Source organism: Triticum aestivum, chromosome 1D, assembly GCF_018294505.1.
Source record: "Triticum aestivum cultivar Chinese Spring chromosome 1D, IWGSC CS RefSeq v2.1, whole genome shotgun sequence".
Classification (NCBI taxonomy): Eukaryota; Viridiplantae; Streptophyta; class Magnoliopsida; order Poales; family Poaceae; genus Triticum; species Triticum aestivum.
This window is the reverse complement of record NC_057796.1, coordinates 466,794,221-466,807,266: the sequence shown is the minus strand read 5'-3', so window position 1 is coordinate 466,807,266 and position 13,046 is coordinate 466,794,221. Positions and strand designations below refer to the sequence as shown.

The window sequence follows — 13,046 nt, the reverse complement described above, 5'->3', positions numbered from 1 at the left end:
AGTCAACTACGGTTACAAGTAGACCAGTATTTTGATAAGCATTTTTACTACTGGATATCTACAATGGTTGAGTACGTTAGTTTTATGCATAACATATGTTAGTTTTATGCATAAGCATAACATAGCTTGGTGTCCACATATGTGTAATTTAGGCATGGACACTGGGACATTTTCATCCTGGGTCCGCCCCTGACTGTACTGCAGGGCTGCGCCGCAGAATTGGCGCACGACCATAGCGCAACTGCATGAATCAAAACAACTCAAGGTTACCACGTACCTCATAAGTTGATCAAACCAAAAATGCAGAGTAAAATCATGGAGAGATCCGTATGTGCATGGCAGTGTGACGGTGGCGAGGAGGGCATCATCATCGTGAGAACCAGGAAGAGAACAACCGCGGAGTGTGCATTTGTACCGACGAACGCAATGGGTAGAAGAAAAGAGGAGGTAGCTTCAGTTTCCTTCGGTTGTCCTCGTGCTACTGATCTCTTTCCCATGCAGTGAGTTTATATTAAGGTGCAACCCAATCTTGCAACGTGAGCGATTGATTCTATAAGATATAAGATCCTTTTTTTTCAAAAATGGCCCAAATCTATTATCAAAGTTCAGCGAAAGTACAAAGCATCTCGAACATTGATTCTATAAGATATAAGATCCTGATGCTACATTTTAAATTAATGAAAACACCCATTAAAAATAATGATATAATATCTTTCATTTATGTATTTGTCCCTCTCATATTAATGCTTCGATCACAATGTTAAGGGAACTCCCGGTGATCTTAAGCTATATATCGTATACGTTATATAAAGGTGTAGATATTGCATTTCTTTGTAGGGCATTTTATTAACCAAATTCTACACGATCTTGCAATCATGTGTTCCTCTATGAGATTCATGTCGGCATCACAATGCTATTACTATATGGTCAAGGTTTTCAGAATCACGATTTTGTTGTACAATTCTACGACCTTATGATCGAAAAACCCCTATGGTTCTATGATTTGGGTTCATAGAATCTACGTTTTTATAATCCTAGTACTAAGATTCTATGATTTGCGATCCTACCAGAGCTCCGAAACGATTCAGAATCACGATTCCAAAAACCTTGCATATGGTATCTTGTCAAATCTAAGATCGTGTATCATCTTCATAGATCTAAGAAAAGAAATTCTAGAGGCTCTTGTTAAATTGAAGATCATGTAATATCTTGATAAATGAAAGAAAGTAAATGGCAAAGGTTCTTATTAAATTCAAGATCGTGTAGTAGTATCTTGATAAACGCAAGAAACTAAATGCTAGAGGCCGCTCAAAATAAAAGAAAGAGCAGCTCAGGTGCTTTGCACTTTGTTTGGTGACGATTTCCTCACATGATACATGCAAATACATATGCGTAGGGCAGATGCGTAAACCTTGACTTCGGAAAACTTTTATGGAACGAATAGTTTTATTGCATTTTGTTTTTGATATATTGATTTACATTACTTTTTTAATGTAAGATTCTAAAAGAATGAGTAATGTTGCATGTGTAATATTCATTTGACATGTTGTTGTGTGGCACAATCTCCCTTACCAAATGCAAGGCGTATTTTGACTACCCAAATTCAAGCTTTGATAAATAACACATAACATTATTTTGACACAAATTTGATGCCATTTGAATCTTCAACATTATTTTCTTATTATTTTGATTTCATAACAGTTTTGATTATATAGAAAAATCATGTCAGAAAGTACATAGTTGAAGGAAACCCCAAAAATATTGGTTTATTGTAGACGATAAGCAACAAGCTCATTGGAATAAGCAACAGAACCAGGCTATGCCAGAATGAAAAGCGGCTCAAAGGGGTGCTTAGCCGTCATGGCTGTCACACTGAGTTGAGCTAGACGTTCCTGCAGCAGCACTGCTCGGGGTGGACAGTGTGGTTGCAGCGGGAAAGAGAAATAGGTCCTGCAGCTCCCCTGGCTTCGCACTCAGCCATGCACGTCACTACACGGCAGGGCTGCACCGCAGCATTGATGCACGACCATATCCTAACTGCATGAATCAAAACAACTCAAGGTTACCACGTACTACCTCATAAGTTGATCAAACCGAAAATGCAGAATAAAATCAAGGAGAAATCCATACGTACGTGCATGGCAGCGTGACGGTGGCGAGGAGGGCATCATCATCGTGAGAACCAGGAAGAGGACAAGAACCGTGGGGTGTGCATTGCTACCGGCGAGCGCCATGGGCAGGAGAAAAGAGGAGGTAGCTTCAGTTTCCTTCGGCTGTCCTCGTGCTACTGTTTCAGTACAATGGTTGCAGATCTCTTTCCCTGCAGTGGGTTTATATTAAGGTGCGACCCAATCTTGCAATTCGAGCGATTGATTCTATAAGATTTAAGATCTTAATGCTACTTTTAAAATTAATAAAAGAACCCTTTAGAAAAAATGCCATAATATATTTCATTTATGCATTGCCCTCCCAGATTGATGCTTCTATCACATTGTTAAGGGCACTCCCAGTGATCTTAAGCTATATACCATATACATTATATAAATGTGTAGATCTTGCATTTCTCTGTAGGGCATTTTATTAACCCAATTATACATGATCTTGTAATCGTGTGTTCCTCTCTCAGATTAATGTTGGCATCACAATGCTAAGACCATATGGCATCTTTTCGAACCTAAGATCGTGTATCATCTTGATAGACCTAAGAATAGAAATGATAGAGGCTCTTGTTAAATCGAAGATCACATAATATATTGATAAATGCAGAAAAATAAATGCCAGAGGCTCTTGTTAAATCCAAGATCATGTAGTAGTATCTTGATCAATGTAAGAAAGTAAATGCTAGAGGCCCCTCAAAATAAAAGAAAGAGCAGCCCGATCGCTTGTGTGTTGTTTGGTGACAATTTCCTCACCGGAGACATGCAGATGCATTTTTGTAGGGAAGATGCATAAGCCTTAACTTCGAAAAAATCTTATGGAGCTTCTTATTTCGTTTTCTTGATATATTGATTTACTTTACTTTTTTATGTAAGATTCTAAAAGAATGAGTAACACTGAATGTGTAATATTCATTTGACATGTTGTGTGTCACTACTTCCTTTACCAAATGCAAGGCGTATTTTTACTATCCAAATTTTTGATAAATATCACATAACATTATTTTGACACAAATTTGATACCATTCAAATATTCAAATAAATTTTCCTATTATTTTGATTTCATAACAGTTTTGAATGTGTAAAAAAATCATCTAACAACCTTCCATACCAGTTGAAGGAAACCCCCAAAATATGGGTCTTAGTCTCGTGTTGCTAGCGCCTTGAAGAACACGACTTATCTGACAACCCTGCTGCAAAATCTAAATGAATGTGCTTTGGATAATTGTTAGATTTTTGGAGGCATCTCTTAAGTTACTAAGCTCCCTATAAATGAAGCCTCCATGTACATCGAAATAGTTTTTGCATTCGTAGTCCCACATGCCGGGGAGTGCATTCGTTGTGGGATACACCTATTCGCATTTGAACCTAGCGCTCCTACGATCATCAATACACAAATTTTTAATCTATGAACATTTCTGAACAGGGAACTTTTTTTAAATTTGGGAACATTTTCTAAATGCTTTAACATTTTTAAAATTGCAAACATATTTTGAAATTCACAAACATTTCTAAATTTGTGAACATTTTTAAAATTCATGGACATCTTTTTAAATTCATAAAAAAATTAAATTCAAGAACATTTTATATTTATTACAATGTTTTTAAAATTCGTGAACATTTTTTTGGAATATTTTTTAAATATTCTCTCTACTTTGGTCTCGTGGATGGGTTGAGGCCCAATAGGGCGACTAGCCAGGCAACCGAAGCAAGCGTCTTGGGTTGTGTGTGTTTGGTCGTCATTCGATGTGTTGCATAAAAAGAGTACCTCCCTCGGTTGTGGGTTATTTCACTACCATTAGAGGGGCAAACTGGGTTTTTGCTTGTGAGGGGTTAGCGCCATAGCTTGTTGGTTCTATGTCGAGTGGTGTGTTCCTCGAGCGGTGGGTTTGCAATGGAAGACCAGCGACGTGTTACCGCTGGGGGAGAGCTAGAACGGAAAGACCAGGAGCTGGAGATCAAAGCCAACATGAGCACTTGTCGGAGAGCTGTTGTAGCTAGGTCTTGTAGTAGTAGATCTAACCTCAAGGTTGGGACGCAACTAGGTTGAGAGATTGGAGTCATTTTGGGACGAAAACCAGTGCAAGAAGACTGATTTTGAGAGGCAGTGGCACGAATGAATTGGGTTTTGTGTGTGGGGTGGTGCATCATACATAGGCCTAAGAGCATCTACAGCCGGGCACCCCAAACCATCTCCAAACGCCCGGGCGAACGGCCCGGTCACTGGTCGGTAGTCAACAAAGACCCAGACGGGTGCCTTAAACCGTTCTCAAATGCCCGGGCTGCCCGGCGCCCCTCATTTCCAGCCAAAATATGGGGTGGATATGGGGTAGCTCGGGCGCATCCGCCATGTCGGCTTGGCCCAGCCTAGCCCACGTGTGCCCCATAGATATCCCCATACGAAAAACCCTAGACCGTAGTCAATCCGAACTCCACTTCAATCCCCTCTCCGCCCACTCCACTTCCGATCCCCTCCGAACCCATTTGATGGCCGGCCCGAAGTAGTGCTGCCTCCGATGGGGAATCCTGCTCCGACGATGACTGGGCGAGCCTACTGCGCGAAGCGGAGCTCGATGATGTGGAGGAGGTCGCCCTCCATGGCGTGTTGAGGCATTCGAAGCTCGACCAAGGTGGATCCGGCAACGGCGGACCTACTTCGTTAGCGCTCGTCGCCCTCAACACAGCACCGGCGACGTCACCGGCCCTTCCCGCTCGGCGCGCAGCTCCGGTTGCTCTGCTCTTCTCCTTCAGGTACGCCACCCACCACCACCACCCTCTGCTCCGAAAGTGGTACCCGACCACCGCTGGTTCCTCGAGATGTTGGAGCGCGAGGCAAACAAAGAGGCTGCGGCGAAGGCGAAGGAGGCCCGCCATGCGAAGGAGCGGGGCCTCCTGCTCCGCAGGCTGCCGAGCAAAAGGTGCAGCTCCGACTCCGAGCTAGCCACCTCCAGCTCCGATGATGACACACCTCTGCACGCCGATGCCTACATGGAGGAGCGGCACAGCCGCGCCGACGACCGGAAGAGGAAGGTGCCGACGAGGAAATGGTGATTTCCTCTGCCCTTCCCCGTTCTAATTATATTTTATCTTTGTTTTAAGTAGTTTGTAGTATGGAACTATGGATTTGCAATGTCCACCATTGAACTCCGATGAACTATGATCCTTCTGTCCGGCGATGAAATATTGATCGGGTGAACTGCGTGTTGATCATGTTTTACGTATGTTGCATGGTTTTGAGGTTTCAAGTATGAGGGACGCGTGTGTGGTGGAAGCCAACATACAAGGCGTGCCCGGTCAGTGTCCTCGGACGCGCCCGCGCACGTCTGCGGGAGTTTGAGGACTTGGATTTGCTATGTCTTAATGTAGATGCTCTAAGGTCATGCATACCAGTGCAACCAAAGTAGGGAAGTTGGAGAAAATGGAGATCCATTTCGGTGTATATGGATGGTTAATTTGGTTTATGTAGGATGAAAATGAAAGCAAGCCATACGCCCAAACACAAACAATTAGCGATGGAAATATCAAACTGAACACTATAAACCGAATAAAACATGAATATCGATCGACTCAGTTTGGTTCGATTCTTTGATTTTCGATGCAAAAGTGCTCACCTCTAACCATAAGAGCCCGCAAACTTATCTCATGACACGGGCGGCAAAGCATGTATCACCCTCTAGTAGTAACTAAGCATGGTTCCCTAAAAAGTAACCGGGCATGCAAAATTCTGGAATTGGAATGGCATAATTGCCTAATTATTCTTTTCTAATTATTATTTTTCATTTAGCGACAACATTATTTACTTCCTTATTCATACCAAGTGCAAACTAAAGTCCATATATTGACATTGTATATAGTACTAGTTTTTTCTCACTACTTATATTGTTTCTTCGACGATCTTTCTTCTACTCCTACCAAACACACACCAAAGCCGCCACAGCCTTCCGCATCCAAGTTCCAAACACCACTTCGGCACTTCCTGCTCCCCGCCGACTTCGCCGGCGACCTAACAATGGTCGACGTTTACCACCGGCCGACGCTCCCGCACGGCCTCCCGCCCCATCCTTACCACGCCGCCGGCCTTCGCCGCCTCTCCACCCGCGCCTCGGCACCCAGTACCCCGGCTCCTCCATCTCCCTCCGCAGCGGCGCCCTCCGCCGCGGCGGTTCTCGCTCACCTCGCTGCGGCCGGGGTTCCCGTCCTCCCGGGCCTCTCCGCAACCGAGCTTGCCCTCGTGGAGGCCGCTCTCGGCGGCGTCCAGCTCCCGCCCGACCTCCGCGAGCTCCTGGCGCTGGGCGTGCCCTCGGGGGACGACTTCCCGTGCTACCGGTCCTCCGCGGGGCTCCGCCTCCTCCGCTTCGCCGCGCAAGAGGTCCCCTCCGCCGTCGCCGCGACGCTGCCCCTCGCCCCCGGCCGGCGCGCGGGGCGGCCTCCGCCTCCCCTCGTCCCGCTCTGCGGCCGGCATTACGTGCCAGCGACGCCCTGCCTCGTGGGAAACCCGGTGTTCCACGTGTCCGACTCCGGCGTGACGTTCGCGGGCGCCAACGTGGCCGACTTCCTCCTGCGCGCCTTCGCCGCCGAGGCCGAGCCGCCGCCGCTCCGGCGCCAGCTGTCCGCGCCGGTGACGCCGTCCCCCGCGACGCCCTCGAACACGGCGCGCCGGAGCCTGGACTCAGTCACCGGCAGGGCTCCGCGCTGGATCGAGTTCTGGAGCGACGCCGCCGCGGCCGGGGACCGTTTCCTGGAGGTCGTCCCCACGGGCGCCACGACCACGAACACCACCGCGGGGCCGGGACCAGAGTGGCTGCGGCGCAGCCTGGAGCAGGCAAGCTCCGCGCTGACACGCGGCGGGTGGGAAGCCGGCGACGTCGAGGAGATGACGGGTCCCAACGGCGAGGCGAACGTGGATGTGGCATTGACGCTGACGGTGGACCGGTGCTGCGGGGAGCTGAGGAGGGGACGGTGGGGCGCGGAGGAGGTGGTGGAGATGCTGGGGCCGCTGCTGGGACCGAGCAGGAAGGCGCGGCGGGCGGCGGTGGCGCTGCCGCCGGACGTGGCTGCGCGGGTGGGGCGGCTCGCCGAGGCGGTGTCGCGGGCGGTCGGGCCCCGTGGGGGTGGCCGATCGAGACCCCCGAGGCCATTTTGAAAATCTATCATTGTTTTCAGGTTCCTAGCCTGGCCAAAAAACTGTGGCGTCTGTGCCCGTGTTCCCTCGCTCGCTCCCAGTGTTTGAGTACGTGCGTGCGTGCACGTGTACTCCACTTGTTCAGATCAGTGCATGCATGCATGGTTTGTTTACGAGATCCGGTGCAGAGACGCACGCAGCAGGCCATTTGTCGGGCGATGAACGACGTGGTCGAGCCGGGAGTGCCCGGTCGGGTCGGAGGTCGGGGGCGTGGAGCAGCGCAGCGTGGCCGGCGGATTGGGGACGGGCATGGAGCGGCACTCGGAGCTAGGGGGGACGCACGGGTAACGGAGAGGAGGGTATGGGTCTCCGTTGTTGGAGCGGCACTCGGAGCTAGGGCCGGTCTGTGAGCGCTATAGCGTTGGATACAGGCACATGTAACCGTCAGATTCAGAGGAAAAAAAATCCCCTCTTCGCTCGCGCGCACGACTCCATGACCTTCCACCGCCTCCCGCTGGCAGCTCGCCGGAGCCGCTCATCGGCGCCGCTTGCCGGTTGCAACACCGGTGCTCACTGGTTCGCCCGACGCGGTAAATTGTAGTGCCGGTTCCAGCAAAAGATCAGCCTTCGGTTTGCAGCTCTTTCGCTGAAAGTCGTCGCTCTAGCCGTTTGCAGACAAGGTGGTAGCAACAAATTCGTTGCTTCCGGGAAAAAATGGATCCAGCAAAAAAAATCAAAAGACGGGGTGGTGAAAAAAAAAATCAAATGTAATGGTAGCAAAAAACAAAGGCAGTGGTTGCAAATTCTGAATGATTCCGAGCAAAAAAGGTGGATCCAGAAAAAAAAATCAAAGGCTGGGATGGTAGCAAGAATCAAAAACGGTGGTAGCACAAATCGAAGACAGTGGTAACAAAAAAGTTGGAGTGGTCTCATATGCATCCAGCGAAAAAATCGAAGACGGGGTGCAAAAATCAAAACAAACGGTGATAGCAAAAAAACAAAAATGATGATAGCAAAAATTCGGACCGGTTGTAGCAAAACAATCACACCCAAAAAATGGCGGCCGTCTGACACAACACCGGTGCTCGCCGTCTTGCTGATTGTAGTTTTTCCCTGACGAGACCCAACGCTGAGCGTCGCCATTGCCAACACTTGTGGTAGCAGTTTCCAGTATCCGCGACGGCTAGTTGCAGCTCTTTTTCTGATGGGCGCAGGGGCTGATGTTGCAGCTAGGACAACTCACGGCGGCTCGCAGCAGTGGCTGCTGAGACAACTTGCGGCGGTAGTGCGGGGGCATGAATGGGCGGCGGCGGTATGAATTGTTGCTCGGTGTGCTCGGAGAAGAAAAATGGGGAAGGAGTTCAGGAGAACGAGAGGAGAACCACCCGCGTGAACAGACAAGGGAGTCACGTGGCCCCGAACAGGCTGCGTAGTAAACATGTTGTGTGACGCACGCGAGATCGAAGGGTAGGTCGCTGGATCGGAGCGCGTCGGTGTGACCGGTCGGCCAGTGATAAATGTTTCCCCTTTGAAGAATACACCTGATGGCTGCTCCACTGGCCCAAGAAGATCAAGCAGGGTCGAGTGGCAATAGTGGAGAGAGAACACACACGTCTTGGACCGACGACTCAGATGACTTCCAGCCCTAATTGGATGGTCCGGCCTTACACGCCTGTAACGACAACTCAGATCGCTTCTGGCCCGAATCCAACGGTGAGGAAGTTCCCTCAGTGTTCGCCTTGTTAGTCGGCTATGCATTTGGAGAGGTTACAGTTGAGACCAAAGTATGTTAAACTCCGCCCCTGCTCTCTTATAGTGATTTTTGTTCGAAATATATTCAAATGTTCAAAAACTTGCTCCATCACATTTAGAAAAATCTTCATGAGATATAAAAATGTGTTCGCCTAATTTTTAAAACATGTTCATGGTATATAAAATGTTCGTCCCATTTAAAAAATGTGCATGATATATAAATGTACATACCATTTAAAAAAATGTCAACACATTTTAAAAATCTTCATAAATTACAAAAACTTCTTTATGCAAGTTATAAGAAATATTCATGGCATATAAAAACAATGTTCACTCAAGATTTTTTTACAAAATATCATGATTTTTTGGAAAGGGATAAGAAACATGAATTGAAAAACAAATTAAGAAGAAGCAAAAAAATTAAAGGTAAGAAAAATGAAACAAAATACTCACTCTGATCTAATAAAACTATAAAATTGAACTAAAGCCATGACACTATTTTTGGATCGGAGGGAGTACATTAAAACTGAACAGATTAAAGAAATAAAAGAAAGAAATGAGACATAAAAACCCCAAATACACAAAAGGGATAAAAACCCATTACCTACATGAATAGCCATGAAACCAAAGCAAAACCTAGTGCAGAGGGAAACCGCTCCTGCACTTTGCTACTAGCCACAACCTACACCAGGGGCATTAGAGATGAGGGAACGTGAAGGAAATATGCCCTAGAGGCAATAATAAAGTTATTATTTATTTCCTTATATCATGATAAATGTTTATTATTCATGCTAGAATTGTATTAACCGGAAACATAATACTTGTGTGAATACATAGACAAACAGAGTGTCACTAGTATGCCTCTACTTGACTAGCTCGTTGATCAAAGATGGTTATGTTTCCTAGCCATTGACATGAGATGTCATTTGATTAACGGGATCACATCATTAGGAGAATGATGTGATTGACTTGACCCATTCCGTTAGCTTAGCACTCGATCGTTTAGTATGTTGCTATTGCTTTCTTCATGACTTATACATGTTCCTATGACTATGAGATTATGCAACTCCCGTTTACCGGAGGAACACTTTGTGTGCTACCAAACGTCACAACGTAACTGGGTGATTATAAAGGTGCTCTACAGGTGTCTCCGAAGGTATTTGTTGGGTTGGCGTATTTCGAGATTAGGATTTGTCACTCCGATTGTCGGAGAGGTATCTCTGGGCCCACTCGGTAATGCACATCACTTAAGCCTTGCAAGCATTGCAACTAATGAGTTAGTTGCGGGATGATGTATTACAGAACGAGTAAAGAGACTTGCCAGTAACGAGATTGAACTAGGTATTGGATACCGACGATCGAATCTCGGGCAAGTAACAAACCGATGACAAAGGGAACAACGTATGTTGTTATGCGGTCTGACCGATAAAGATCTTCGTAGAATATGTGGGAGCCAATATGAGCATCCAGGTTCCGCTATTGGTTATTGACCGGAGACATGTCTCGGTCATGTCTACATAGTTCTCGAACCCGTACGGTCCACACGCTTAAAGTTTCGATGACGGTTATATTATGAGTTTATGAGTTTTGATGTACCGAAGGTTGTTCGGAGTCCCGAATGTGATCACGGACATGACGAGGAGTCTCGAAATGGTCGAGACATGAAGATTGATATATTGGAAGCCTATATTTGGATATCGGAAGTGTTCCGGGTGAAATCGGGATTTTACCGGAGTACCGAGGGGTTACCGGAACCCCCCGGGGGCTTAATGGGCCATAGTGGGCCTTAGTGGAGAAGAGGAGAGGCGGCCAGGGCAGGGCCGCCCCCCCCTCCCCCCTAGTCCGAATAGGACAAGGAGAGGGGGGCGGCGCCCCCCCTTTCCTTCCTCTCTCCCTCCTCTTTCCCCCCCTTCTCCTAATCCAACAAGGAAGGGAGGGAGTCCTACTCCCGGTGGGAGTAGGACTCCTCCTAGAGCGCCTCCTCCTGGCCGGCCGCACCTCCCCCCTTGCTCCTTTATATACGGGGGCAGGGGGCACCCCAAAGACACAACAATTGATCGTTTGATCTTTTAGCCGTGTGCGGTGCCCCCCTCCACCATAGTCCACGTCGATAATACTGTAGCGGTGCTTAGGCGAAGCCCTGCGTCGGTAGAACATCATCATCGTCACCACGCCGTCGTGCTGACGAAACTCTCCCTTAACACTCGGCTGGATCGGAGTTCGAGGGACGTCATCGGGCTGAACGCGTGCTGAACTCGGAGGTGTCGTGCGTTCGGTACTTGATCGGTCGGATCGTGAAGACGTACGACTACATCAACCGCGTTGTGCTAACGCTTCCGCTTTCGGTCTACGAGGGTACGTGGACAACACTCTCCCTTCTCGTTGCTATGCATCACCATGATCTTGCGTGTGCGTAGGAAATTTTTTGAAATTACTACGTTCCCCAACAGTGGCATCCGAGCCTGGTTTTATGCGTAGATGTCATATGCACGAGTAGAACATAAGTGAGTTGTGGGCGATATAAGTCATACTGCTTACCAGCATGTCATACTTTGGTTCGGCGGTATTGTTGGATGAAGCGGCCCGGACCGACATTACGCGTACGCTTACGCGAGACTGGTTCTACCGACGTGCTTTGCACACAGGTGGCTGGCGGGTGTCAGTTTCTCCAACTTTAGTTGAACCGAGTGTGGCTACGCCCGGTCCTTGCGAAGGTTAAAACATCACCAACTTGACAAACTATCGTTGTGGTTTTGATGCGTAGGTAAGAACGGTTCTTGCTAAGCCCAGTAGCAGCGACGTAAAACTTGCAACAACAAAGTAGAGGACGTCTAACTTGTTTTTGCAGGGCATGTTGTGATGTGATATGGTCAAGACGTGATGCTAAATTTTATTGTATGAGATGATCATGTTTTGTAACCGAGTTATCGGCAACTGGCAGGAGCCATATGGTTGTCGCTTTGTTGTATGCAATGCAATCGCCCTGTAATGCTTTACTTTATCACTAAGCGGTAGCGATAGTCGTAGAAGCATAAGATTGGCGAGACGACAACGATGCTACGATGGAGATCAAGGTGTCGCGCCAGTGACGATGGTGATCATGACGGTGCTTCGGAGATGGAGATCACAAGCACAAGATGATGATGGCCATATCATATCACTTATATTGATTGCATGTGATGTTTATCTTTTATGCATCTTATCTTGCTTTGATTGACGGTAGCATTATAAGATGATCTCTCACTAAATTTCAAGATAAAAGTGTTCTCCCTGAGTATGCACCGTTGCCAAAGTTCGTCGTGCCCAGACACCATGTGATGATCGGGTGTGATAAGCTCTACGTCCATCTACAACGGGTGCAAGCCAGTTTTGCACACGCAAAATACTTAGGTTAAACTTGACGAGCCTAGCATATGCAGATATGGCCTCGGAACACTGAGACCGAAAGGTCGAGCGTGAATCATATAGTAGATATGATCAACATAGTGATGTTTACCATTGAAAGCTACTCCATTTCACGTGATAATCGGTTATGGTTTAGTTGATTTGGATCACGTGATCACTTAGAGGATTAGAGGGATGTATATCTAAGTGGGAGTTCTTAAGTAATATGATTAATTGAACTTAAATTTATCATGAACTTAGTACCTGATAGTATTTTGCTTGTCTATGTTGATTGTAGATAGATGGCCCGTGTTGTTGTTCCGTTGAATTTTAATGCGTTCCTTGAGAAAGCAAAGTTGAAAGATGATGGTAGCAATTACACGGACTGGGTCCGTAACTTGAGGATTATCCTCATTGCTGCACAGAAGAATTACGTCCTGGAAGCACCGCTAGGTGCCAAACCTGCTACAGGAGCAACACCAGATGTTATGAACGTCTGGCAGAGCAAAGCTGATGACTACTCGATAGTTCAGTGTGCCATGCTTTACGGCTTAGAACCAGGACTTCAACGGCGTTTTGAACGTCATGGAGCATACACTACTGGAATTAGCTTATTTGCCGTCTGCCAGTTC

General features: G+C 47.2%; 1 protein-coding gene and 1 long non-coding RNA gene across 2 annotated transcripts; one reads left to right on the top strand and one right to left on the bottom strand.

Moving 5' to 3' along the window:
* Positions 1–1,746: 1,746 nt before the first annotated feature.
* Positions 1,747–2,306, bottom strand: LOC123176196 (uncharacterized). The gene is made up of 2 exons (XR_006488404.1): positions 2,135–2,306; positions 1,747–2,037 (listed from the first exon to the last, which is right to left on the bottom strand). It is a non-coding gene; the product is annotated as an uncharacterized lncRNA (long non-coding RNA).
* Positions 2,307–6,076: 3,770 nt separating this feature from the next.
* Positions 6,077–7,524, top strand: LOC123176184 (uncharacterized). The gene has a single exon (XM_044590526.1). It carries the CDS (start codon positions 6,166–6,168, stop codon positions 7,297–7,299), a length of 1,134 nt encoding a protein of 377 aa, XP_044446461.1. The 5' UTR covers positions 6,077–6,165; the 3' UTR covers positions 7,300–7,524.
* Positions 7,525–13,046: the final 5,522 nt, after the last annotated feature.

Coding starts and splice junctions, on each gene's coding strand:
- LOC123176184 (XM_044590526.1), top strand. CDS start 6,166: ATGGTCGACGTTTACCACCGGCCGACGCTCCCGCACGGCCTCCCGCCC.